Raw genomic sequence first — 27,049 nt, forward strand, 5'->3', positions numbered from 1 at the left:
AGATCATTCATTCATTCAACAAACACCTGCTAAGCACTTACTAAATGCTGGGCTTTGAGCTGGGTCTGGGGGTGTGTATAACAGTAAGGCAGATTCAGTTTCTGCCCTGTTGTGGGAGGAGAGGCACCTTTCCAATGATCTGGCCCAGCTCTCATTCTAGGGATGTGAAAACTGAAGCCTGGAGAGGGAAAGTGGCTTGCCCAAAGCCATGCAGCCAGGCAGTGGTGACTGAGGTGCACCGCTCCTGTCAGCCAACAAATATCCATTGATCAACACCTGTGTCCCAGGCACTGCTCTGGGCCCTGAGAGAAGTGCATCAGTGGACTTGGTAGTAGAGGGTAGCAACGGAGTGAAGGGTAGGCAAGAAGAATGTCCCCAGGCTGGCAGGGGGTGGGGTGGGAGGTTTCAGTCTCAAAACTCCCCTGAAAACCAGAGGGAAGTTCCAGAACTTCACCCAAGAGGCTGGGTTTCTGAGGCCCAGAGCTGCCCTCCCCTACCCTAGAATGGGCTATAAAAGTCCCTTCCAAGCTACGTCCAGAGAAGAGCAGGAGGAGGTGAGAGGTCAGCTGGGGGTCCTCACAGGGAGAGGGGAGCAGAGGACCCTCCCTCGCAGGTTGTGAATGTCACTCACATCCCGGCTGGTGAAGCCTCACTGCAGACATGCATCTGCTCCCCGCCCTGGCAGGGGTCCTGGCCACACTCATCCTTGCCCAGCCCTGTGAGGGCACTGACACAGGTAATAGCCCCTAGACAGCCAAGGAGGAGGGAAGGGAAATGGAAGGGGAAGCACTTGGGATTTGATGGAGGTCTTGTGGCTCGCTGAACCCTGAGTCCCCATCTCTTTGAACAGACTCTCCTGGGGCAGTGGAGACCTTGGTCCTGCGGGACTGCATAGCAGAGGCCAAGCTGCTGGTGGATGCTGCTTACAATTGGACTCAGAAGAGGTGGACTTGGGTCTGGGGGCTGCATGGGCCTGGGAGGATCAGTGAGGGGCATGGGCCCCAGCCAAGGTCATCTCACTCATCACCCACCTCTGGACCCCATGAACCTCTCCTGTTGGTAGAGCCTCCCTTCCATCCATCTTTCTGTCCGCTTGCCCTGTCCTGACTGTCCCCCAGGACTGGGCCTCTGCTAGGTGGGTCTGCACTCTGTCTCCAGCCCTCACTTCTCCTCCCCTGGGCAGCATCAAGCAGCGGCTTCGCAGCGGCTCAGCCAGCCCCATGGACCTCCTGTCCTACTTCAAGCAACCGGTAGCAGCCACCAGGACAGTTGTTCGGGCCGCAGATTATATGCATGTGGCCTTGGGGCTGCTTGAAGAGAAATTACAACCCCAGCGGTCTGGACCCTTCAATGTCACTGGTACTCTGATCCTCACTGAGCCCCCTGGGCCTGCCCTGGCCTGGAGTAGAAGGAAGCCAGGAGAGGGAGGCAGGGTGCACAGGCTTGGGGTGTGGGGAGGAGAGAGGGTAAAGGTATGGGAGGTACAGAGCAGGCCAACTCAGGCCTGCCCACCTGCCTTCCCACAGATGTGCTAACAGAATCACAGCTGCGGCTGCTGTCCCAGGCCAGTGGCTGTGCTCTCCAGGACCAGGCCGAGCGCTGCAGCAACAAGTACCGCACCATCACTGGACGATGCAACAACAAGTATGTGCAGGTGGGGGGACGATGCAACAAGTATGTGCGGGGGGCTGCCCCTGCTTGGGGACCCCTCCTTCCCTGCACCCACCCTCTCCCTCCATGCTGAGCCATCTCCAGGCTCTGCCCCCTGCTGACCTACCCCACCCATGGCTGCAGGAGGAGACCCTGGCTAGGGGCCTCCAACCAGGCTCTGGCTCGCTGGCTGCCGGCCGAGTATGAGGATGGGCTGTCGCTCCCCTTTGGCTGGACCCCCGGCAGGAGGCGCAATGGCTTCCTCCTCCCTCTTGTGAGTTGGGGCTGAGGGCGTGGGAGGTTGCTTGATCTCTTCAATGTGGGGAGTAAAACACAGCCTAGAGTCAGCCAGGCACGGCTTGAACCCAGGCCCTTCCACTGACCAGCGCAGTGACTTGTGGCAAATAATACAGCTTTCTGAGGCTTAGTTTCCTCATCTGTAAAATGGCCCTAAAACCTACCTCGTAGAATATTGTGTGAATATGGAAGTCCTTGGTATAAACAGCTATAAAGGACGTGCTCTATTCATGGTAACCATTACGGTGTTGTAGAGTTTTTTCTGAGAAAATTAGTGTCCAGTCTTGCTAAACAGAAACAGCTCTATACCTTAATCTGACTTTATCTATTGATCTGTTTCACATTTATCAAGTCATCAGTTTTTTATTGATATATCAATATAGTGGTCTACCATCTATCAACATCTATTAATTAATTTTCTTCTATCCATCCTCCCATCCACTGACCCAGTACTCCCTACATGCATTATCCATCACCTGGTAACCAGCCCGTGCACCTGTGAATCAGTGCTATCGTCTGGGTAGCTATCAGTCTATAAATTGATCTATCTATTTGATCTGCCTTCCCCTCTGGAAGAGCTGGTGAGGTCTGAGCCAGTCAACCTGGCCCCTCTCCTTCTCTTTACCACCAGAATCCTCAGGAGCCCAGCCAGAAACCATCCTTCTAGGAATCAGAGCAGGAGGTGGCTACATCTCCAGGGACAAAGAGGGCATGGAGGGCAGAGAGGAGAGGCTGTCAATTCCAGCAGGGCAGCTGCTGCTCTCTGAGTCCTGGGTTGGCTGTAATACCTTGTGGGGTCAGGGAGCCCATGTCCCGTGCTGATGTTATTTCCCCCCCAGGTCCGGGCTGTCTCCAACCAGATTGTGCGCTTCCCCAGCGAGAGACTGACCTCCGACCGTGGCCGGGCCCTCATGTTCATGCAGTGGGGCCAGTTCATTGACCACGACCTGGACTTCTCCCCGGAGTCCCCAGCCAGAGTGGCCTTCACTGAGGGCGTTGACTGTGAGAAGACCTGTGCCCAGCTGCCCCCCTGCTTTCCCATCAAGGTACCCTCAGCCAATCCCCCACGCCCCTGTGTGGCCTCCCCCAAAGGCAAGGTGCTGGGGGTGGGGATCTGGAAGACTGGAGCACCATCGTTAAGCAGCTGCCTGTGGAGCTGGGGTATGAGACAGAGACACAAGAAACACAGCTGAGCAGAGAGCCCGCACCCTGTGTGTTTGAGAGGTGGGGGTAGGGCAATCTGCCAGGAGGCTCAGGTCAGGCTTCATGGGGTGGGAAGCCCTCGAGACAGGTCTTGACCCATGGGTCTGAATCCAACAGGGGAAGCCTCTGGGCCCCTGCTTTTGGCCACCTAAGGGCCTCTTAGCTCTTGCCCTTCTCTCCTTCCCAGAGTGGTCTAAGGGCCCTGCAGCTCTTGCCAACTTCTTGGGCTTGGGCTGTGAGTAGGGTCCTAATCTTCAGGCTAGAAGGCAAGGACAGTGTGGGGTACTAGGGAAGAAAAGATAGAATCCAGGGAGCAGAGTCTCAGCTAGGGACATAGGGTTGACACACGTGCACACACACTCTCACATACACACATGTACACACACAGTCGCCCTTAATAGGTGGGGCCACATTCATGAGGGATGACATGTGAGGGCCTCTGGATGGCCTCTTCCTTAGCAATCTTATCTATTCCTCAATCCCTGGCTCAGGGGCACCTCCTCTGGAGAGCCTTCTCAGATCTTCCTTTTACACTTTTAACATATGGCCTCCCCTCCCCTCTCCTCTTCCTCTTCTTTCTCTTCTTTCTTGCTTTCGTCCTTTCTTCCTTCTTTCCTTCCTTGTTTCCTTCCTTCCTTCCTTCCTTCCTTGCTTTCTTGTTTTCTTTCTTTTTCTTTTCTTCTTTCTCTTTCTTCTTTCTATTACTATTATTCTGAGACAGAGTCTCGCTCTGTTGTCCAGACTGGAGTTCAGAGGTGCAATCTCAGCTCACTGCAACCTCTGCCTCCTGGGTTCAAGCAATTCTCATGCCTCAGCCTACTGAGTAGCTGGGATTACAGGCACGCGCCACCATGTCTGGCTAATTTTTGTATTTTTAGTAGAGATGGGGTTTCACACGTTGACAAGGCTGATCTCAAACTTCTGGCCTCATGTAATCCACCTGCCTCGGCCTCCCAAAGTGCTAGGATTACAGGCGTGAGCCACCACGCCCAGCCCACATATGGCTTTTCTATCAAGCACAGCAGATGCCACTTCAACCTAGTTTAACTCTATCTGTGTGTCTTTTTCCACTGAACTGCCAGCTTCCTGCAACCTTTCCTGTGTTTTTTGACCTTCATAGCCTCCAAAGCACCAAGCAAGAAAGGGGCTTAGAAAAGGTCTGTCGAATTAAAGAAGCTCAGGCCTAAGAGTCAAGACAACTAAGTCCTAATCCCACCTTTCCTGCTAACTAGTTGTCACTTCCCTTCTCTGAGGCTGTTTTCCTCGCTGTAAAATGAGGATCGAGATTGTTTCCAAAGCCTCATTCATTCCTAACCTTTTGAGACTCCACGAAACAAAATGCTAAGGACACTCAGACTGAAGGGGTGAGCAGCATGAGCTTGGGTGAGTCAAGGAGGGCTTCCTGGAGGAAGGGAGTTTTAAACAAGGTTTTGAGAGAGGTGGGACATGAGGGAGAGGAGTGAGTCTGCTATTGAGGGCGCCCCATGTCACTGGCTCCTCTTCCATCTCAGATACCACCCAATGACCCCCGCATCAAGAACCAGCGTGACTGCATCCCCTTCTTCCGCTCGGCACCCTCATGCCCCCAAAACAAAAACAGAGTCCGCAACCAGATCAACGCGCTCACCTCCTTCGTGGACGCCAGCATGGTGTATGGCAGCGAGGTCTCCCTCTCGCTGCGGCTCCGCAACCGGACCAACTACCTGGGGCTGCTGGCCGTCAACCAGCGCTTCCAAGACAACGGCCGGGCCCTGCTGCCCTTCGACAACCTGCGTGACGACCCCTGTCTCCTCACCAACCGCTCGGCGCGCATCCCCTGCTTCCTGGCAGGTCAGACTGGGAGGAAGGTGGTGTCTTCCCAGGAAACAGCCATCCCTGGGGTCCCGATTGGGAAGTCATGGTGGGATGTGGTGAAGGTACATGGTTTGGGACCTCAGTATTAGGCACACAATAGGCATAGATCTGTGCACAGTCATCACAGAATCAGGATGCTGGAGTCCCTTTCCAAGCTCCCTATGTGTGCCCAGAGAGAACTGCTTAACCCTCTCTGGTGAGAAGCCTCTCGCCACCTATATGGTACCCCAGCTCAGCCACAGGCAGCTCCGACTGTTAGAAAGGTCTCCTTATTTTGATCAAATATTCACCTATTCCCCTTAATCATGCTTCTGGAACCTCAGAAAAGACACTGTCTCTCTTTCACACAGGAATACCTCAAAGTAGCTGTTACTTCCATCTCCATGTTTTTCCTCTTCTCTGGGATAAATTTCCTTAGTTCCTCCTTGTCCCCACCTGTTGCTAGACAGTTAATACCTTCTTCTGGAAGCATAATTTGAACTCTCCTCAGGGTCTTTTGCCCCGTGTACATGGTTACAAAAATAATGGTAGTCATTTCTCACTGAGATATTTATTTATTTTATTATTATTATTTTTTAAGACTGAGTCTCACTCTGTTGCCCAGGCTGGAGTGCAGTGGTGCGACCTCAGCTCACTGCCACCTCCACCTCCTGGGTTCAAGTGATTCCCCTGCCTCAGCCTCCCGAGTAGCTGGGATTACAGGTGCCTGCCACCACATCTGGCTAATTTTTGTATTTTTAGTGGAGATAGAGTTTCACCATGTTGGCCAGGCTGGTCTCGAACTCCTGACCTCAGGTGATTCACCTGCCTTGGCCTCCCAAAGTGTTGGGATTACAGGCATGAGCCACCGCACCCAACCTTATTAAGATATTTAAATGTGTCATCTCTAAACCTTGCAACAGCCCTGAAAGGAGGGAAATATTATTGGTCTTATTTTACGATAAGAAACTGAGACTCAGGGAAGGTGAATCATGCGCCCAAGAGCACACAGTTTCAAATGGCAGAGTCCACTTGAGAACACAGTCGGTATTGTTTCCAGGTCTCTGTCCAGTCCACTCTATTCCACTGTTTTCCTCACAGGGAGTCGGCCCCAGCCCCTCTTTTGAAGGATTGTATATTTGTGTGTCCTGGGAAGAACAGCGTGTGCCTTCAGGAGAGGTCTACTGAACTAAGACCTTGTGCAAAAGGGTTTAGTTAAAAGCAAGCAAATGATGGAATTAACTTTCCTTCCCTGACTGTAGTAGAAGGTCTGTTCCTAAGAACAGTCTCTGCCCAACCCTCCCTCTCTTCCTCTTTCCCTCTGGCTCACGGGGGAGAGCAGTGTTATACGAAGCCCAAAGATGGAAAAAGGTACACCAGCCCTTGGCAGAGAACATGTAGGCAGATGCAGCTCATGGACAAGTGGGCTCGCAGTCCCAAAGTCAAGGTGCCCTTGCCCAGAGCTGGTCCGGGCTATGGCTCTGGTTGTCTTATAGAGTAGAATCCTTAGGCAAAGAAGCCCTTGCCTGAGACCAGCAGCTGCCCTGTACTTTCCCACCTAACCCAAGCCTCCTAGGAACCCCTGGTCCTCCCGCTCCTGACCTGTTGTGTTAGGGAGGAGAGTGGCGATGAGGAGCCTCAGCACAGCTGAAGAGATGGAGGTCCAGTGAGGGCCAGGAGTGTGGCCCACCCCATCTCTCCAGTCCCCAGCCCTGGGTCTGCCCTAGTAGAAAGACATTGCTCTGGGAAAGGCTGCAGTAAATCTGAGCTTGGGGTTTTCAAGGTGACACCCGATCAACGGAAACCCCCAAACTGGCAGCCATGCACACTCTCTTTATGCGAGAGCACAACCGGCTGGCCACTGAGCTGAGACGCCTGAATCCCCGGTGGACTGGAGACAAGCTGTACAATGAGGCTCGGAAGATCGTGGGGGCCATGGTCCAGGTAAGGAGCTCTGCATCCCAGCATCCCCCAGATGACAAGCTTGGCATGAGAAGCAGTCCTTAACACATCCTTGGGGATGTGCCTAAAACCAGCTGGGTCTGTGTGACTGGCAGTGTGCCTGGATCTGTCCTCTTCCCCCGATTCTGCCTCTAACTCCGTGTGACCCTGTCTGTGTCACTCACCTTCTCTGGGCTTTGTATCTCCACTAATAGGAAATTAATATTGTCACATTTGACATGATGACAATAAAGAATATGTCTGAGCCACCCTTTGAAAAGGCAAGGGTGTGGGTGAGTGGCCTCTAGGGAATGTTCCTCCTGTCTTCTCTTCCAGATCATCACCTACCGAGACTTTCTGCCCCTGGTTCTGGGCAAGGCCCGGGCCAGGAGAACCCTGGGACCCTACAGGGGGTACTGCTCCAATGTGGACCCACGAGTGGCCAATGTCTTCACCCTGGCCTTCCGCTTTGGCCACACCATGCTCCAGCCCTTCATGTTCCGCTTGGACAGACAGTACCGGGCCTCTGCACCCAACTCACACGTCCCACTTAGCTCTGCCTTCTTTGCCAGTTGGCGGATCGTGTATGAAGGTGACCAGGTTTTCCAGGGGGCAAATGGGGGTAAGGGTGGGGAGCATGCCCTCCCCTAGGTGGGACAAGCTTACTGCCAGGAAGCCAGGCTGCTGCAGAAGCCACTGCTAAAATCTCCCCAGGACAGTGGAAACAAGGCAGGTGCCAGCAAGACCCTCAGTCACGGGCCTCCCATCCTCTGTGGAATGAGAGGATTTTTTAAAGGGGTGGAGACTAATGTCAGATTGATGGGGAGCTCACCTTCCACTCCTTAAGAAGTGTCTCCCAGCTCCAGCTGCTTCATGTCTCTCCAGAACTGTTTCCTGACAAACATTACTGAACATACCCAACTGGCTTGTCCAGCTCCGGGCTAGTTTGGCATCATGTGATAACCCAAGTAGCTTCCCAGAGGCTGGTCCAATCTGTACTGCTCACATTCCCTGCCACCAGGTGGCATCGACCCCATCCTCCGGGGACTCATGGCCACCCCTGCCAAGCTGAACCGTCAGGATGCCATGTTAGTGGATGAGCTCCGGGACCGGCTGTTTCAGCAAGTGAGGAGGATCGGGCTGGACCTGGCAGCTCTCAACATGCAACGAAGCCGGGACCATGGCCTTCCAGGTGAGGGCGCTGTCCGCCTCTTCTCCCAGCTTTGCTCAGGCCAAGCTGCTCCAGGGGTCTGGGAAGACCCTAGTACCTCCTTTCTGACTGGGACTATCTACAGGATGTACAGGGGTGCAAAGCCATGCAAGGCCAAGGTCGATTTCCCAAAGCACCCCTGGAACTCCGCTTGTTGTCCTGCCATGGTTCCCCATCCACTGTAGGGGCTCCAGCTTTAGGTTCACCACAGGACCAGGACTTAGGCCCAGGAGCTGAAAAAGGGAGGCTTGAAATTTCCAAGTAGAAAAAAAAGCAATAGGCTTAAAAGGCAGGGAAGAACTGCTCCATTCCCAACACTCTGGCAAGTTCCAAGGAGGAAGGCTAAAATTTCAGAGCTACAGAAACGTTCCTTGCTCTAAGTGGAGAAAGGCAAAGAGTCTTAGAGGCAGGGAATAGGTGGAATAAAACTAAGGCTGCAGTGGCTGTTTGGTGAGGGCACAAATGACTTTATCCCAGGAAAGAAGAATATGTAGGCACTTTGTTAGTCACTTTCACGTACATTAATTTGTCTTCCCAATCACCTTGAGAAGCAATGATTACAGTCATTTTATAGATGAGGAACTATGTTCAGAGACAGCTAGTAACTTGCCCAAGGTCACATAAATAAGAAGTAGTAAAATCTGAATTTAAATTTACAATTTCTCCTTTCTTCCCCCTGTTCAACCCCAGTAGGGGAAGGCTTTGGCCACTGCCTTGCTCCTCTCTCCTTCCCACCTCCTACCTCCCTGTCTAGAAAGAACCTGAAGGCCCATCTGCCCATGTGTGAAGCAGTGGTGGCACCTCCTACTGCCCACCCCACTTCACACAGCGCCTGGTAGAGCACAGCAGGCACTCGAGAAACCTGAGCTTCTTTCCTTCCTTAAACTTGGGTGCTCTTGGCAGCTAAGGAGCTGTGGGCGCTCCCTGCTGGAGAGCTGAGATCGCTAGCCACCCAAGTTTCCACACTGCGAGTTTCTGCTCCCCGCAATAGCTGTGCGGGGAAATATTATCTTGACACTAGCTTACAATCTCCTCTAATCCCTTCCCAAGTCCAACATCAAACTGGGAACTGGACAACCTGGTTTGAGCTCCACTGAACAGTAAAGTGACCCTGAAGACCATGGTTGCTCAACTTTAGTAAACATAGCAGATATAGTTAGCATGCCATAAAAGCACCTCACAAAGGTGCTGTGAGGGTCCTGAGATATTCACCCCAGTGCTCAGTATGGTAAAACCCTGTGTGGTTTTCATGTGTTCTGCTGGGGGATGGTGTGTGTGAGTTGTGGTTCAATGGATGATGTTGGGCTGGTATCCCTTTGGGACATGGCCAAGCTATCTCCTACCTTGATTGTCACATCTTATGATGTGGCTTGGCCCTGTGTGGGATCCTGATGGCTGACAAATTGGTACGGCTGGTCTTTGGAAGTTTCTGAAAACTTTTTAAAAACTGCTTTATTGAGATATACCATAAAATTCACCCATATGAAATGGACAATTCAATGATTTTAGTGTATTTAGAGTTATGCAGCCATCCACCATGATCTAATATCACATCATTTCCACCACTCCCCAAAGAAACCTTGTAAGAACAGTCAATCCCCATCCTGACCCCAGCCCCAATCACCTCTTAATTTAACTTTGTGTCTCTATATTGGCCTATGCAGGACCTCTCATATCAAAGGAATCATAGTGTGTCGTCCTTTTCTGAGTAGATGAATTTTATCCACGCTCTCCATTTGTTGGTTTGTTCATTCATTTATTCTTTCACTCATTCATTCATTCTACAAACCTGATGGAGAGTCTTTTATGTTGTGGGTACCGTCTTACTTGTGTCTAATGAATGCACTCGAGCCCAGTAATAATATCATTAAGTGTTGGATTTGTGATTATGTGTTTTGGGTTAAAACAGCTTTTTAGGTTAGGACACACTCCTTAGTCTGATGCACACTGAGCACGGTTGTCCACTCACATTTTTAATCAGAGGACAGAAACCTGGTCTTTGGAAGGTTTAGGGCCTCTTCTGCCAGCAGGATCTTCTGGGTCTGCCCAATATTGACTGGCCACAGCTTCCTCCCAGAGGACTGGTGGAGAGAAGCAGAAGCTAATGGGAGGTCAGCAAGACTCAAACTGCTTCTCCCTGTTCCCCTGCAGGGTACAATGCTTGGAGGCGCTTCTGTGGGCTCTCCCAGCCCCGGAATTTGGCGCAGCTTAGCCGGGTGCTGAAAAACCAGGACTTGGCAAGGAAGTTCCTGAATCTGTATGGAACACCTGACAACATTGACATCTGGATTGGGGCCATCGCTGAGCCTCTTTTGCCGGGGGCTCGAGTGGGGCCCCTTCTGGCTTGTCTGTTCGAGAACCAGTTCAGGAGAGCCCGAGACGGAGACAGGTCAGTGACCCTATCATAAAAGACATTAGCACAAGAGGCAGAGCAGAAAAACACTAGCATTTCAAGACTAAACACTGAAGATCACTGCTCTTTTTAGTATCATTTCTTCCAAGTTCACAGGATCTGAAATCAGGAGGCTCCTCTCTGGAAAGCTGGGTTAAAGGAAGAGAGACACTGACCCAGGCAAGGCCCATATTGCCTGAGCCAGAGTCATCTTAAACCCAGGAGGTAGCCTGGCAGCCTCGCTGTTCTGGGTTGGTAGATCCCAGAAAACATGAGCAGAAAGGGCTAAATCTGGTTTCCCTCCAGTGAGTTTGTGATTTAAGACCTGACTCCTTATTTGGAGTTGGTATTGCCTGAGTTCAAATCCAGCCCTGGCCACTTAAATTACTGTGCACTGAATACTGGGCAATTTATCTGGCCACTGAATTTGTTTCATTTCTAAGATTCCAATCTTGCAGGAATTTTTGTGAGAACTGAATGGAATAATGCATGTAAAGTGCCTGGCACACAACAGGTGCTCATTACAAGGTAATTCCTCCCCAACCTTCACCCACATCTCTTGACTGCCTGGTAGGTTCTGGTGGCAGAAACGAGGTGTTTTCACCAAAAGACAGCGCCAGGCCCTGAGCAGAATTTCCTTGTCTCGAATTATATGTGACAATACCGGTATCACCATGGTTTCAAGGGACATCTTCAGAGCCAACATCTATCCCCGGGGCTTTGTGAGCTGCAGCTGTATCCCCAGGTTGAACCTGTCAGCCTGGCGGGGGAAATGAGGCTTCTGCAGGTAAGGGGAGGCCACCTCCAGCACCCTGGGCTGGGTTAAGCCCTCATATCCTTCCCTGGATGGATGGCTGAGTCCTCTTAGGTGTCTAAGCAGAGAAAACAGAACTTGTCATGAGGGATACAGTACTCTTTCCAAGTGGCTTCCCAGTGTACTAGCTTCTGGGCTGATAGTCAATCCCAGGCCCTAGGACTTTGGCGAGGAAATTAGGAGCATCCAACTATCCTCAGTTTGGTCACACACACTAATACCCGAAAACAGCTCCATTTCTAAATGTCCAGTAAATTCCTCACTTATCCGTTCTGTTACTTCCACAGGAGTCTATCCCAAGCCTCCAACTTTTGGAGACAAGGAGAAGGGGAGGACCATGAAGCTGCCTTGTCCCCCTGGAGCAACTGCAGCCTGCTGACGCTTCTGCTGGCTACAGCTCAGAGCTGGGTTCCCCAGCCGGGAGTGAGCTGGGGACTCCTAGCAGCAATGGACCTTCCCGCCATGGGAGTCTCTTAGGTATTAGGTTATGAATCAGTGCCACGTGCAAAGGCTTGGGAGCCAAGCTATGTGGTCTTGCACCCCAGGCAAGAAAAGTCAGCTGGAGGGTTTATAGCACTTTCTACTGTTTCCCAGCCCTCCCTCCCCTCCCTCACTGTGACTGAGAGACCACTCAGTCCTCGCCTCCAGACACCCCACAGTCCTCCTCTGAGCCTGAGGCTGGGCAGCATGCTCTGCTTCTACCAATAAAGCACTGCTAAGGGCAGGGGCTGCTGTTTCTGTGTTGGGCTAGGGAGGACGTGACCTCCGTTCCATGCTTGGCTCCAGGTGTTTAAGAGAAGTGCTGCTAACACGCACGCTGGCACAACCATCTCAGCCTCTCCTGGGGGCTGAATTAGGAGAGCCCAAAGAAACACTGTGGAGTAGGGAAAGGCAGAAAAGGGGAAGGGCAGACATGGTAGGGGCCTGACATTAAGAAGAACACCCCAGCCATACCAGCAACCTGAGCAGACAAACAGCCAACAGAACATCAGTCAAGATAAAAGGGGTTTATGGACCAAAAAAACCCAGAAAACAAAAAGAACACAGTAAAAGATACCATCCAGCTAGCAGAAAGGACTCGGCACTGCCTTCAACCTTCACCTACTCAGAAATAACACATATCTCAACCTCAGCAAGCCCTAAGCAGTAGAATGAGGCTGCCCTGGAAAGAGGAGGCTGAGACTCACAGGCTGGGGATTTAAGACCCCTCTCACCGTCCACCTTCCTTCTTCTTTGGTCTTGCAAGAAGGAAGGCTCCATTTTTAAAGGCTGGAGAACAGCAGATCCCTGCATCCCCCTGCTACTATGAGACAAGCCAGAAAAGTGAGTCAAGGCCACACTCACTATGGGGTCACCCCAAACAGCTTCAGACCAAAAAGCCTGCCTTGCTGTGATGCCCATTTACAGTGACTGCAAATATGAAGGCGGGGGTGGGCCACAGGGTCTCTGGCTTTATTTCCTCAGGGTAGGGAGAAGACCCTGCAGAAGGCTAGTCAGAGGGGCCAGCTGAGAATTTCCCAGCTCTTCTGGTTCTCAGCAGACCAACGTGGTCTCTGATCAGACAGACGAAGAGGCAGGAGAGCACTGGCCTCAAATATCCCCCATCTTGTCCTCTTGCACTGTGGCCCAGGGTTGCTGTGAGCTAGGAGACCAGGGTTCCAGAGGGGCTCACTAGGTCCTGCGGGAGGCTTTCCCGGGCCTCCTGCATGCGGCGCCGGGCTCGACGGAAGGCCTCTGTAAGGAAAGGAGATATGGTATTTGGCTGCCATATGGTATTTCTCTCTGCACTGCAGAGAGAAACAGGCCCATGCTGACCCAGGGTGGCTTGGGGAGGGGACATACCCAGCACATTGTGAATGGAACTCTGCTGGCTGAAACCTTCCAGACGGTCCAACACACTCCGCATCCTTTTCCGAAGGGAGCTCGATTCCATGAAGGCCCTGCAGGAAAGCCAGCCACATGGTTACGGCTGTTCTCCACCCCTCAGGGATAAGGTGTCCCAAGACAGAGGGCCAGGTCCCTCACCTGGACTGCTGCAGACAGTGCAAGCGGAAGGTGACAGTGCCTGTGGTCTCTGTGCGGAGTCCAAAGCGGCTCAAGTGTTCCCCCTGCGGCATGCCATTGGGAGAGCATCAGGTTTCTGCAGTCTCTAGACACCCCCGCAGTATGCTGGCCTTGCCCCCATTCTTATTCCCATTCTTGGGAAGCGCAGTTCTGTTGGGGAAACCTTATTCCATCACCCAGACTCTATTACCTCAAGGCTAATACTGGGCTACTGGGCTCCCCCAACTATACCAGGGAACATTCCAACCTCATTTGAGAGGCAGCGGTCTTACATGCTTACTGTGAATCCTTCCCACATCTGATTACTGAGGCCTTCAGTGACAGGGGAAAGAAAGAGCCTGTTATTCTGATGGGGACCAAGGGAAATCTCTAACTATACTATTTTCCAGAGACCTCCTATGATAGCAGTGTAGATATTGCAACCTGGTTCAAAATGTGGTCATGACTTCCAGCTTAAGCCATAGGAAGGAAGGGGCTAATATTGAAGCAATGCACAACTAAGGCGTCTTGACCCAGATCCCACCTCCTACAGAACAGAAGGACAGGACCATAAGTTCCCAGCATGAAGTCGCTCCAAAGACAAAAGTCACCTTGAAGGATCCTGGTATCCGCACATAGGAGAGGTCCTCCAGTTCCAGAGAACCGCCAATGAAAAACCTCCTCAGCTCAGCCACCATGCCAAGCTCCACAGGTCTCCATGTGGAGACTGTTAGGGTATGTGAGCCTGTGCAAGGGAAGAGGAGACTGGGGCCAGGTCCAGAAAGGGCATGTGGCCCCTCACTGACTCCCCAGCAATGACACAGGCCTAGACTTCGCTAAAACACCTGGTCTGGTGATGACCTGGCCTCTGGTGAAGGTTATCATGGTTACCCATAGCACCTGTTTGGAAGTCAATCAGGGAGAAATTCAAATTTCTGCTCTGCCAGTTATTACCTGCATACCCAGGACAGGTTTCGTAACCTCTCTGAAGTTCATTCTCCTCATCTAGTAAAATGGAAATAACACCACGTGCACCTCACAGAGTGGCTGGGAGAATTAAGTGAGAAGTACGGCACCATGCCTGGCACACAGTAAAAGGCAGATGCTTTTATTCCAAACTGAATGCTGGTTCATTCAATACACACATGCTATGAGCCAATTTTGCCATACAGCTTCTCACCCTGAGTCCAATCAGAGGAGCACGAAGCACATGGAAAGACTGTCAGGAAGTCAGTGCCAAGGCCACGTTATTGTCTCTAATGGAGTGGGGCAGAAAGTCCTCAGAGGAACAGGAACTCTTTCAAGCCAAATGCTTCTCATTCCCAGCTATCCCCACCCCTCACCAGAAGCATTCGAGCGTTAGTCTTGCTCTTAGGGCCTAGGGCATGTGAGCCACAGAAGGGCGGGGACAAGCAGTTACCTGGAGTGGCAGGCAGCACCACAGCCCCATAGCCTTCCACACGGTACCTCTGCCAGAAGTCCAGTGAGAGGACCTCACAGTAGAGCACAGGCCACTCCGGGAGTGCATCTGGGAGAAATGAGAGAAGCGGCCAGGTCACAGGCGGGCCTTCACCAAGACAGCACTGCTTGAGGGGAACCAAGGCCCAGGATCAACTGCTGAGCTACTCACCAGAAGATTCATCCTCATGGAGGAAGAAGGCTTCAAACGTGAATGGGTAGGAGAAGTGAGCCACCTTGTCCTATAAAAAGGAGTGTCATAGGGTGGGCAAGCCATCCCTTGGAATTTGTTCTCCTTGTGGCCAATGACAAGGTTATCTTCACAAGGGAAAAAGAAAAATTATCACCCAGGTGGGAAATAGGAGTCTGAGATGCAAAGGGACACCCAAATACAAGCTGCTGCCATGCTCAAAAAGGCAGAGAGGACCTCCGGGCCAGGTAGCCCTGCAGAACCCACATACAAGTCACCCAACTCGGAATCCTCCCCAGGGTGCACAGCACTTGGCCTAACAAAACCTCAAATGCCATCCCAGGAGCAGATCTCATTCCCTTCCAGATACCCGCTCTCATTCTCCATACCATTCCCAGGGACTTGGTGGTGCATGTCTGTGTTACTCCTGAGAGCTGCTGGAATGCTGGGCTTGACCAGTCTGAAAGCCAAAGAACAAATATAGTAAGCTTACCTGGGAGCAAAGCAAGTCGTTCAGAAAAGGACAAAGTTTCTTTATTCATTTATTCACATAATCTATCATTCATTTACCATTTCCTGAGTGCCTGCTATGTGCTAGTATATCTTAGGGGTATCTTGGTAACTAGATAGAAAAGATCCCCATCTCTCATGGAGCTGACATTCTGGGGGAAGCAGGGAGACAAAACACAAACCAACAAGAGACTATTAGGCAGTGATGAGTGCTCTATTCAAACAAAACGGGAAGGGACTGAGTGACTGGGAGGCTCATTTAGACCGGGTGGTAAGGAAGGCCTTTCAGAAGCGACACAGGCTGAGACCTAAACTCAGAAAGAACCAGCCATGCGAAGATATGGCAGAAAGGCTTTCAGACCAAGGAAATGGCCCTTAAAAGGTTCTAAGAGGGGAATGAACCTGGCTGGGAAGAATGACTGGAATGTTGTAAGGAAGAGATAGGCAGAGGCCGGCTCACTCAGGGTACTGAGTTTACATTTTACTCTAAGTGGGAGGGGAAGCTCTTGGGGGTTTTCAGCTCAAAAGGGACATAACTTGTTTACATTTTTTAAAACTCAACTTCGCTTTGGTGTCTGTGGCAAATGAACTGTAAATGGGAGCAAGGCAGGAAGTAGGGGGATAAGTCAGAAGTTGAATGCATTGGCCTAGACAAGAGACGGTGGTGGCTTGGTGTAGGGTGCTGGAGAGAACAGACAGGTTCACAACAGCTTTTGAAGACAGAATGCACAGGAACTGTTGACAGACTGGCTGGCTATAGGGAGCTAGGGAAAGTGAGGGATCAAGGATGTCCCCTAGGTTTTTGGCATCAGCAACTCAGTAGATGACACTGCCATTCTGTTAGGATGGGGAAGACCAGGGAGGAGAGGTTTGAAAGAAGAGGAGGAATCCAGAGTTCTCTTTGATCATGTTAGACAGAAATGACAAAGAAGTAACTGGATACGAGTCTGGCGTCCAGGGGAAAGGTTGAGGCTGGAGGCAGAAACCTGGGAGTGTGAGACATATGGATGGTATTAAGCCATGGGATGGATGACGTCACCCAGGAAGACTGCAGACAGCGAGGAACAGAAGGCCTTGGCTTAGCCATGGGTACCCTCACGGTGTAAGATCAGCAGAAGAGAAGGCATTACCCAAGGAAGGTGAGGGGCCACCAGTGAGATAAGAGAGAGAAATGTGGAGCCAGAAGCCAGAGAAGTGTGTCACGCAGCACAGTGGGCTCTGGCAAATGCTTCAGGAAGGTCAAGCGAGGTGAAAGCAGGAAAGTTTCCACTGGGTTTGGCAAAGTGGATGTGATCTACAACCTTGACAAGAATAGTAAGAGTTTCAGCAGAGGAGTGGGAAAGGAAGCCTGACCAAATGCCTCTAGATCTGTCTGAATGGGTATAAAAGGAGAGACTTAAGAATATTACTTACGAGTAGTTGGCAATTCCACAAAGAAGTGGACGTAGAGATTGTCATACTCATAGCCTTGGGCTGAAACTAAGAGAGAAAACAGGAAGCTATTTTAGCTTTTTATCCTACCACCCTCAGCACCCAACCCAGTCCTGAGGGTCCAACACACCCTGAGAGCAAGTCTTTTGAGGGCCAGGAACCCTCTGCATTTCCAGGAAAGACTCACCATTGAGTTTTCCAAGTACAGCAGACAAGGCCTCTACCAGGGTGGAGGAGACTATTCACAGCTACATCTAGGCACGTGCCTTAGCATCAAGAGATCTATGCTAGCAAGACACTTACCTACCTCTCCATTTACAAAGAGCCGGAGGGCACCTGGGACAGTCTAAGGTGAAGAGAAGTGGGAAAGGATCAGCAGGCCTGAAGGGAATTGGCACTTCTCCTCCAGCCCCATCTACAAATCTGCAGACAACCTGACACTGGGGGTCAGACCCTGGGTGTCGCTACTGCACTTTCTCCCCACCGTGACACTTCTCCACAGATCTGTTTCCTTCATTCCTAAGATACATAATGTAAGGGGAAAGTACATAATTTAAATGGCAGTAAGGGCAATGCACTATGGGAAATTAACCAAGCAACAGCAACTGCCCTGTGGTGTGCAATAGGAAGCCAGAACACCCGGTTCCCTTTACATAGCTGAGGTCAAGAAACCAGGGAGTTTTCTGTTTTAATTATTTGTGCATCTGTCTTATCTAACTTTTAAATACTGAATATCTGTTGCTTATGCAATATGGAAACAGTGAAGGTTAATTTTTCAGAGAAAGAGAGGGAGACCAGTAATTCTATCCTTGTTTCCAGGTCTAGAGATGGAACATTTAGAACGAGAAAAGACAAAGAACAGCACAACAGAATAGCTGAACTAAACCACTTTCTTTTTTTTTTTCAGACAGGGTCTTGATCTGTTGTCCAGGCTGGAATGCAGTGGTGTGATCATAGCTCAGTGCAAACTCAACTTCTCGGCTCAAGCAATCCTGCTGCCTCAGCATCATGCATAGCTGGGACTACAGGCATGTATCAACATGCCTTGCTAATTTTTTTTTTTTTTAATTTTTGTAGGGATGTGGTCTCACTATGTTGCCCAGGCTGGTCTCAAACTCCTGGCCTCAAGTGATCCTCCCACCTTGGTCTCACAAAGTGCTGGGATTATAGTCATGAGCCACCGCATCGGGCCTATATTTTTTAAGAGCCAAAATATGTGACAAACAGAAATCGCACCCCTGCCTCTCTATGGGGATATTTGAAAAAATATCCACATGAAAGGTGAAGAAGACATTTTTCATCCTTATATTTATTTTCTAAATTAATTATAAAATAATACATAAATATATTACCACTGATAAAAATTCAAAACTACCTGAGTTTAGGGAATAAAAAGCAAAACTCCCTGATATATCCCTCTCACCACCCACTACCCATCTACCACATCTAATCCCACCCTCCCCACAAAAGCCACCCACAGCATATGTGTAGCCTTTCAGGCCTTTTTCTCGGCATTAACAGTTCTCTATCAACATGCAATGTTGCAAAACACATAACAAGGACTATATGTGCTATTCTTTGCCTTCCTTTTCACCCCGTAGAGTATATCTTGGAGGCCTTTAAGAGAAGTGCTGTAACCCATCCACAGTCAGAATGCTCCGGCTAAACACAGCTCACAGTGCTGCAGGAAGCCAAGCTACTCACCATCTCAAAGTCAGTGCCTATGAGGCTGCTGAGATACTCCTTGTGCCGGCCATAAAGCTGAGGAAACAAACCAAACCAAAACTCAAGATGCAACCCAGGCTAGACCAAAGTTCGGTTCTGAATGGGAAGAAGAAGAAAAACAATAGTGGGAAGGATCACCAAGAGCTGGAGGCACAAGCACCTGACCCACCGCCATTTTACTGTGAAGCAGAGGCCCTGGAGTCAGCTGGTCTAGGGCAGAATCCTGACTCTCGTGCTTACAAGCTAGGTAAACTTGGGCAGACTACTTAGCTCCTCAATCTCGGTTTCCCCACTTATAAGGTGGTAATAAGAAAAGTGTTCACCTCAAAGGGTTGTTGTAAGGACTAAAGGAAATAAGGTATATAAAGTACCTAGCACAGAACATGGTAAGTGCTCAAATAAATGGTTATTGTTATTATTATAATATGATCAAAAACTTCTGATATGTCAGCAATGCTGCCTAAGTGAGAAGGGGCTATGAAGGGCAAGGCTTTTCCCAAGCAACTGCTGACATCAAGTCCAGAAACGGTCTCAGCTCCAGGCACTGAGGCTCATCCCTTCGATACTTGGAATGAACTCGCACTCACATCCTTGAACACTCGCCGTTCCCGCTCCTCCTCCTCTGGCTGTGCGAGGGAAGAAACATTGTCGATCGTATATTTCCACAGCTCCTGCTTCTCTCCCTCCGTCTCGATCCTGTAAGGTCAAAGCCACAGAAAGGAGCGACTCTAATAATGAGAGATGGGCCTGGGGATAGCTCCCAGCCCAGGGATAAGCGATCAGGGGCCATATACCTCACTTGAAGTATATGATGATAAAAATGGCTGTATTGATGACCAGGAAAGAGAAACAAAAGGATAAAGCAGAGAGGGCACCAGACTAGACTCAGACAGTATAGGTTCTGGGCCCATTTCTGGCTTGAAGTTATAGTCAAACTGTAAGGCACAACATTCCTGCCACCCAGTTCTTTCACCTGAAAAATGGACAGGTTGGTCCAGATAATTTCTAATTTACACTTCTGTCATTTCCAAGATACAGAGATGAGGAACAGTCAGCCCACAGGAAAAGCCTGGCTGAGTTCACCCCACTCTGTTCTGGTCAGGTCCTACATTCAGCAGCACAGAGAATCACTGTCACTTAAATGTACCACTGAAGTGATCCCTTTCAAATTAGTGCAGGTGCACATTTTCTGAGAAAGGAGTTCCCGGTTTCCCTAAGGCCCATGACTTGGAACAGAATACGAACCATTGCCTGGGAATGTAAAAGTTAGAACGGATGAAGGACTTTCTGACAGTCTAGTTGACTAGGGACAAGAAGTGCAACCAAGGGAAGGAATGTCAGTCTCCACTACCCCTTTCTTCCTCTCCTTACCTGTAGGGTCCTTTGAGGCCCGTGAAGTCAGGCTTTACTGTGATCACACCATTGCTATCTACCTTCAGAGTACACAGGACGTGTTCATACTTCTTATAGCCAAGCCTAGAAATCAGGAAAACACCAAGGTTGAGGTCAATGGTCCTCCAGGGAAAGAGGAAGAGATACTGAGCCCACTTCAGGGGAGAGAACAGAGGCTATAGGGAGAGCTGTCATGGTAAAACTTTCTTCCAAGTACAACTAAGAAAAAAAGGAAGAAAAAGTCCTCCCTCTTCTTTAATACAGGATGATAAGAGGAAGGGGATAGCTGGTGAGAGGAAAAGAGGATGAGGATCTGAGCTGGCAGCGAGAAGTTTCACTCGCAACTAAGAAAAAAAGGAAGAAAAAGTCCGTCCCTCCCTCCCCTATAACCCAGGATGATACTAACAGGAAGGGGAGAGCTGGTGAGAGGAGAAAAGGATGAGGCTCTAAGCTGGCAGTGAGAAGCGCCACTCACTTTTTATAGGGCCCCAGGTCTGCCATGATGTGCATTGTCTGAAGAGGGGTGTTAATGACATGGTTGTTCCTGACGAACTCTTCTGAGGGCTCCCAGGTGACAATGCGTGACTTGAGGATGCCACCCTCCCTGGGAGACAACGCAAAAAGGTCACTTCCCTGGCACACCCCAATGGAGCACACCCCAGTGGAGAGCCATGGCAGAATGGGAAGTTTGAGCTGGTGGACAAACTGCTTTGTTTTGTTTTGTTTTGTTTTGTTTTTGAGACGGAGTCTTGCTCTGTCGCCCGGGTTGGAGTGCAGTGGCCGGATCTCAGCTCACTGCAAGCTCCACCTCCCGGGTTCACGCCATTCTCCTGCCTCAGCCTCCGGAGTAGCTGGGACTACAGGCGTCCGCCACCTCGCCTGGCTAGTTTTTTGTATTTTTAGTAGAGACGGGGTTTCACCATGTTAGCCAGGATGGTCTCGATCTCCTGACCTCGTGATCCGCCCGTCTCGGCCTCCCAAAGTGCTGGGATCACAGGCTTGAGCCACCGCGCCCGGCCTATTTTGTTTTTTAAGAGTCAAAATATTTGACAAACAGAAATGACATCCCTTCCCTCTCTCTGAGGCACTTTGGAAAAATGTCCACATGAAGAGTGAGGAAGACATTTTATGTTTTTATATTTATTATTATTTTTTTTTTTGAGACAGAGTTTTGCTCTTTTTGCCCAGGCTGGAGTGCAGTGGCGCGATCTCGGCTCACCGCAACCTCTGCCTCCTGGGTTCATTCTCCTGCCTCAGCTTCCCGAGTAGCTGGAATTACAGGCACGCGCCACCATGCCTGGCTAATTTTGTATTTTTAGTAGAGACGGGGTTTCTCCATGTTGGTCAGGCTGGTCTTGAACTCCCGACCTCAGGTGATCCACCCGCCTCGGCCTCCCAAAGTGCTGGGATTACAGGCATAAGCCACTGCACCCGGCCATATTTATTTTTTAAATTAACCATAAAGTAATACTTGAATACTATATATAACCACTGATAAAAATGCAAAACTACGCAACTTTAGGAAATAAAAAATAAAAGCTTGCCCCCCATCCCATGCCCGCACTCACATCCCTCGCCTGTCCTGCCGGCGCCGCCTGACATTTGCCATTCGCTCAACCAAGAATGAAGGCACCTCGCTGGCTGCAGTGGTCATTCTCTGACAGTGCTGGGAAAAGCAAGTAGCCCTGTGTAAGCCATCTGGTCAGGGCCACATGGGGCCAAATACCCGAAGGGAAGTCTTCCTTCTGAAACCTCATCCAGGACCTGAACCCTGCAGGTTCCGCCACCTCACAATTATACATGCTAACGGAGGAAGCAGTGGCCAAACAACCCAAAGAAGATTTCTACCACATCATGGTGTGCCTTTGGATTTTAAAAATGAGTTATTTATGTTAATATTAAAATCAGTCTGCATTCTCTGAGCACAAACCAACAAAACGTTGGGTTAGTTTGCTTGGTAGATGTTGAAGTTAATAAGGTGGTTAGAAAATGCCAAATGGGATACAAGTATTTTGTGGGAAATCCTCACATGGTAACTGCGCACTAACTGCATTTTCATTTGTTTTTCCAAAACAGACAACCCAAAGTTAATTTAATGGATATTATTTTTTAAAGAGACAGTGTCTCACCCAAGCTGCAGTGTCCAGTGGTGCTATCATAGCTCACTGCAACCTTCAACTCCTGGGTTCAAGTGATCCTCCCACCTCAGCTTCCCAAGTAGCCAGGACTACAGGTACATGCCACCATGACCAGCTAATTATCAATCCACAGCTCTGCTAATGAAAGCATGTCAATCTTTCAAAAACATTTATTGAATACCTGTTCCTTGCAGAGACCTACAGAGTCATAGACAAAAATAAAAAAATAAAGGCTCAACCCTCGAGGAGTTTAAAATCTTACTGAGAAGACAGAAGCAACTGAAATGCAGTGACTGAAGAAAATGCAAAACAAGGTCACAAGGGTATTTTTGTCATTGGCAAACTGAGGACATAAGCCATTTTCCACAGCTATACTGAACTCTTCTTCGAACCCATATACTCAGAGTTTGGGCCGAATCCCCTGATGAATTTTATCTGATTGTTCCAGACGCCACCACCTGTCTTTTTTCATGATGCATGGAGGAAGTCAAGCCCAGTGGTTACTTCTCCCAGTATGCACTCTGCAAGCATATAATCAGAGATACTGGCAGCTCCTCCAGGCCCTCCAGCAGGCAGAGAAGGGAGCAGCAGCCTCACCACCTGTAGACTGTGCCCATTCTATTCCAGGCTGGCTGCCAGCAGCAGCAGCTCACAGCAGTCCCTAGACAGGCTACCTATCTCCCCTTACTAGGCTTCTGACGTAACACAAGAATCCAGTGAGGCGAAAAAGCTAGAGGAAGCAAAGAGGGAAACTATGAGACCCTGGAAAGAACAATACCTCCTCCAAATTGGTGTATCTATCAGAGTCAGTGTAGGTAAAGATTCGTCGGTTCTTCTTGCCACCTGAATTCTCCAGCTTCAGGATCTCCTGACGGTACTGATAATCCAAAGGACTCTGACAGGCTGCTTCATTTTGGTACAGATCTACTTCAAACTGAGGTTACCATAAGGAAACAGAGATGTGTACATCATTATAATACACCAAACTTTTGCTTCTATAACTACTATTTAATCAAATCAGTTCTACAGAGCTGATGCTATCTGACACGTTTTCATAACCAACACTAAATTAATGGATGGCAGGGGAACCAAGAACATTAGACCTAAAAGGAACCAGACTGATAGTCTAATCCAAGTCTGTGACTACAGACGGCATATAGCCCAGAGATGAAAAGTGCATCTGAGTAGTGGCAATCCCTGTTACACTGCCCTTTAAACACAACAGGGCAAAGTATAAACTGTTACAACCTGTCCGGAAATCACTTTGGCAATATGTATCACCAGTCATGTGGAGGCAGACCAGGTGGAACAGACAGAGCAGACAAAAGACACTGGCTCACCTGGCTAAAGAGCTTCTCCTGCCACCCAATCACAATCTCCTCCTCTTCGTCTTCCTCTGGGCGGTGTCCACCTCCAAAGACAACAGAGTGAGTCAAATGCTTGAGCCGAACCAGCACCACTTCTTGCTCTGTGGTTGACTATAACCAAAGTTCCTATTCTTATATTTGCCACAAAAACCAGCTGGAATTCAGCAATTTATTAAGCACTCAACCTAGAGAAATGCTAGAGAGGCTGTATATAAGAGCTGGTATGAGTTGAAGACAAGATTAGAACCTAACAAGTCTTAATCACTACTCTGAGTAAAAGAAAATACCCTCCAGGAATTTTTTTGGGGGTGGGGGAATGGAGTCTCATTCTGTCACCCAGGCTGGAGTGCAGTGGCACAATCTCAGCTCACTGCAACCTCTGTCTCCTGGGTTTAACGATTCTCCTGCCTCAGCTTCCCAAGTAGCTGGGATTACAGGCACACACCACCAACCTGGCAAATTTTTGTATTTTCAATAGAGATGGGGTTTTGCCATGTTAGCCAGGCTGATCTTGAACTCCTGACTTCAGGTGATCCACCTGTCCTGGCCGCCCAGAGTGCTGGGATTACAGGTGTGGGCCACCGCGCCCAGCCTCCTCCAGGAAATATCTAACTAACTGGATATAAGAAACTGAAATTTAGATATAAGCTGAATAGCCAGCCCTTCCGCAGTCCCAACTGTCTGCACTTGCTAGAAAATAACCCTGGCATTTTTATCTTTATTTTTACTATTTCTAAAGCCATATATGTAGTATCACAAACACTGAAATTTAGGAGGCCAAGTGTCAGGAGAGGACAGTGAAGGCAAATAAATGATTTTTTAACAGAACCAAATCTGGCTGGACGCAGTGACTCACGCCTGTAATCTCAACACTCTGGGAGGCTAAGGTGGAAGGATCACTTGGGCCCAGGAGTTTGAGACCAGCCTGGACAACATAGCAAGACTTTTTCTCTACTAAAACTTTTAAAAAATCAGCCGAGTGTGATGGTGTGAGCCTGTAGTCCCAACTACTTGGGAGGCTGAGGCAGGAGGATGGCTTGAGACTGGGAGACCAAGGTTTACAGTGAGCTATGATCATACCACTGCACTCCAGCCTGAGCAACAGAATGAGATTCTGTCTCAAAACAAAACACAAACAAAAACAAAGAAAACAAATCTAATCTAATACACTCTTGGCTGGCTGAGTATGCCTTTTTCAGAGACACATGTTTCACAACCCGCAAGCCCACACTCTTGCCCAGGAACAGCTCTGAACACAAAGAGAAACAATAAAGGCAGACAGACTAGTGACCTGACACAACCACTCTGTCTTCTCCTTCTCATTCTTTCGGTTTCCCAGATAAGGAAAACCACATGAATACAGTTTATCTTCATATGCACATTATATGTATATTTTTCAAGCAGTCCCCAGTTTAAAAATTGTTTTTTAAAGTGTTTATATGTGTATTTAGAGTTTCGGACACGTTTTCTCTTTTAAAAATGCCACAAATAGAATGTAGATTGCCATGCAAATCTATAACATATCAGAAATATAGTACTTGTTATCTCACTACATTTGGCCACAATTCTGATTAGTATCAAAATTAGTAGTAGATGGCACATCATCACCATAACACCCACTGGCAGTTGGCTGAGGTCTAAAAGTGGCCAAGTCTATGAGGTCCTTCCAGAGCTCGGCAGCAGGCTGATAATGAAGAAAGTTGCTTGATGTAATTCTTTGCAGGTGAACCCTGTCAAGAAAAGCCCAAAATATTTGTTACCAGACACGCAACCGGGAGATGAACACAAAGCAAGGATTGGGGAAACAAAACAGAGGAGGTGGGGTTGCCAAGGTGTGCTGGGTGCAGACAACGGAGAGGAGGTGGGTGGGTGCGCGGTCCTATGTGGAAGAGTGAGGGTGAGAGGGTGTACTGGGGACACAGGGCTCTGAGAAACTGGGAGCACCAAGGACGTGAATGGACTTGGGTGTGTCTGTAAGGGGTTCTTGGAGGCTGTGAGTGGATGGGGGTACGGATAAAGAAGTGGGGAGCCCGGAGAAGAAGTGGTCGGGATTGTAAGCAGAAGTGGGGGCCTCGGAACACCGAGTTCAGGTTGGAATGATCTAAGGACATTAAAGCATGGGGCCTCGGGGCTGGGGCGGTGCGACTACCGGAGGCGCAAGTTGCGCACGGGGTCCCGGGAGCGATACACTGCCTCCCCGGTGTCAGTGCTCCAGACGGTCTCCGCCATGACAGCTGCGACGCGCCGCGACTGCGCCGGAAAGCGCGCCGCTCTGTTTTCCTGGCAACCGAGACTCTGGATCGGGAGGCGACGGAGGTGCTGCGCGCGCAACCCGTCGTTCTCGTCACGGCGCCACAGTCGCAGTAGGCCACCCAGTGCAAGTGAAGCCCAAGCCTAACGCCCAAGAGGGCTCCGGGGTCCTGCCAATCACCGCTTCCCACGTATGCGAGAAAAGCTCACCCAAAGCGGGACCTCGTGCGCGGTACAAATGAGGAAACTGGCACAGCCATCAGCCCACCTCATATAGCCAGATGCAGAAATGATGATGGAGACTAGATGATCTGAATCTTCGCCCTCTACCTTTTCCACCATGCCACACTGCCTTCCACTGAACGCGTGAAAACTTTGGCCTGAAAATCGGTGGATGTGACTGTATAAGAAATGCACCCATTATTCCCAAAGGAGACAGGGAAGGTGATGGCCCTTAGCCAAACAAGAAAATACGTTCTTGGAAGACAAAAAAGGTGTCAGAAGATTTAGTCTTTGTGTTGATATTCACTGAAGAAAGAAAGAAAAAACAAGGAAGTCAACAGTAAGGAAGGAAAAGATGTTATTACTGGACTAGTTCTTACCTTGTGTGTGTTAGTTTTGGATCATTAAGCCACTTTAGATACTGCACGGGCTTCCTGAAAAGCCAAAAAAGTGACATTAACAAGTCATGCTTCGTTGGACTAGCAAAGGAAGGACATGCTGTAACCTCACGTCTGGCGCCCTGGCGCCTTGGGAGTGTCAACATTTATCAGCCTTTTTCACATCTGGTCCTCCTCCAACAAAGTAAGCAATTGTCCCCTGAACTCAGGAGTCTCATGCCAGTTTGATGATTTGGCATTGGAAGCTCTGGGTGCCATAGCCACTAGTTGTGTAACACCGACTCGCCATAAATAGCACCATTTATTTAGGATCTAGTGCAGCTTCAGCACTTTGTTTTCATTGTCCCAAATCCTTGTAGAAGCCTCTCAAGAAGGTATTTTTATTCACTTTAAGAGTGAAGTTCATGAAGGCCAGGGTTTAAAGGACTTGCTAAACTTGGAAGTGGTAAAAGTACTAGGATTCCAGCCCAAGTTCTTCTGTCTTTTGAAGCCTAACAACCTTCCACTTTGCCTCATGGCCTCTCACCTACCAATTTATTCTATAAATGCACACATTTCCAACCTGGAAAATAATAATTTTAACAG

General features: G+C 49.5%; 2 protein-coding genes across 4 annotated transcripts; one reads left to right on the forward strand and one right to left on the reverse strand.

Moving 5' to 3' along the window:
- Nucleotides 1–515: 515 nt before the first annotated feature.
- On the forward strand, nucleotides 516–12,067 carry EPX (eosinophil peroxidase). The gene is made up of 13 exons (XM_033183627.1): nucleotides 516–736; nucleotides 851–944; nucleotides 1,184–1,359; nucleotides 1,527–1,644; nucleotides 1,795–1,924; nucleotides 2,787–2,993; nucleotides 4,662–4,980; nucleotides 6,767–6,927; nucleotides 7,261–7,516; nucleotides 7,946–8,116; nucleotides 10,286–10,523; nucleotides 11,101–11,313; nucleotides 11,628–12,067. Exons 1-12 carry the CDS (start codon nucleotides 661–663, stop codon nucleotides 11,300–11,302), a joined length of 2,148 nt encoding a protein of 715 aa, XP_033039518.1. The 5' UTR covers nucleotides 516–660; the 3' UTR covers nucleotides 11,303–11,313; nucleotides 11,628–12,067.
- A 265-nt stretch (nucleotides 12,068–12,332) lies between these two features.
- On the reverse strand, nucleotides 12,333–25,941 carry MKS1 (MKS transition zone complex subunit 1). Of its 3 annotated transcripts, XM_033183628.1 has the most exons (18): nucleotides 25,744–25,941; nucleotides 25,215–25,324; nucleotides 23,568–23,638; nucleotides 23,006–23,161; nucleotides 21,658–21,755; nucleotides 20,565–20,693; nucleotides 20,069–20,173; nucleotides 19,285–19,393; nucleotides 18,677–18,733; nucleotides 17,276–17,318; nucleotides 16,955–17,020; nucleotides 15,421–15,491; nucleotides 15,014–15,083; nucleotides 14,804–14,911; nucleotides 13,995–14,128; nucleotides 13,366–13,448; nucleotides 13,183–13,280; nucleotides 12,333–13,074 (listed from the first exon to the last, which is right to left on the reverse strand). In XM_033183628.1, the coding sequence occupies exons 1-18, from the start codon at nucleotides 25,821–25,823 to the stop codon at nucleotides 12,983–12,985; spliced, it is 1,680 nt and encodes a 559-aa protein (XP_033039519.1). In that variant the 5' UTR covers nucleotides 25,824–25,941; the 3' UTR covers nucleotides 12,333–12,982. The 3 variants fall into 3 exon arrangements, with proteins under 3 accessions (XP_033039519.1, XP_033039520.1, XP_033039522.1); XM_033183629.1 differs by lacking the exon at nucleotides 20,565–20,693; XM_033183631.1 differs by lacking the exon at nucleotides 13,366–13,448.
- Nucleotides 25,942–27,049: the final 1,108 nt, after the last annotated feature.

The sequence above is a fragment of the Trachypithecus francoisi genome, unplaced genomic scaffold, assembly GCF_009764315.1.
Source record: "Trachypithecus francoisi isolate TF-2019V2 unplaced genomic scaffold, Tfra_2.0 Lachesis_group20, whole genome shotgun sequence".
Taxonomy (NCBI): Eukaryota; Metazoa; Chordata; class Mammalia; order Primates; family Cercopithecidae; genus Trachypithecus; species Trachypithecus francoisi.

Bases quoted from the DNA above. Each gene is read 5' to 3' on its own strand.
- MKS1 (XM_033183631.1), bottom strand. From the start codon at position 25,823: ATGGCGGAGACCGTCTGGAGCACTGACACCGGGGAGGCAGTGTATCGC. The intron at 20,694-21,657 runs GTGAGTGCGGGC...GTTGTCTCCCAG, and splicing joins CGGCAGGACAGGCGAGGGAT to GGAGGGTGGCATCCTCAAGT. The intron at 17,021-17,275 runs GTAAGTGTCTTG...TTTCTCTCTTAG, and splicing joins CTTTGTAAATGGAGAGGTAG to TTTCAGCCCAAGGCTATGAG.
- EPX (XM_033183627.1), top strand. From the start codon at position 661: ATGCATCTGCTCCCCGCCCTGGCAGGGGTCCTGGCCACACTCATCCTT. The intron at 945-1,183 runs GTGGACTTGGGT...TCCCCTGGGCAG, and splicing joins TACAATTGGACTCAGAAGAG to CATCAAGCAGCGGCTTCGCA. The intron at 7,517-7,945 runs GTGACCAGGTTT...CCCTGCCACCAG, and splicing joins TTGGCGGATCGTGTATGAAG to GTGGCATCGACCCCATCCTC.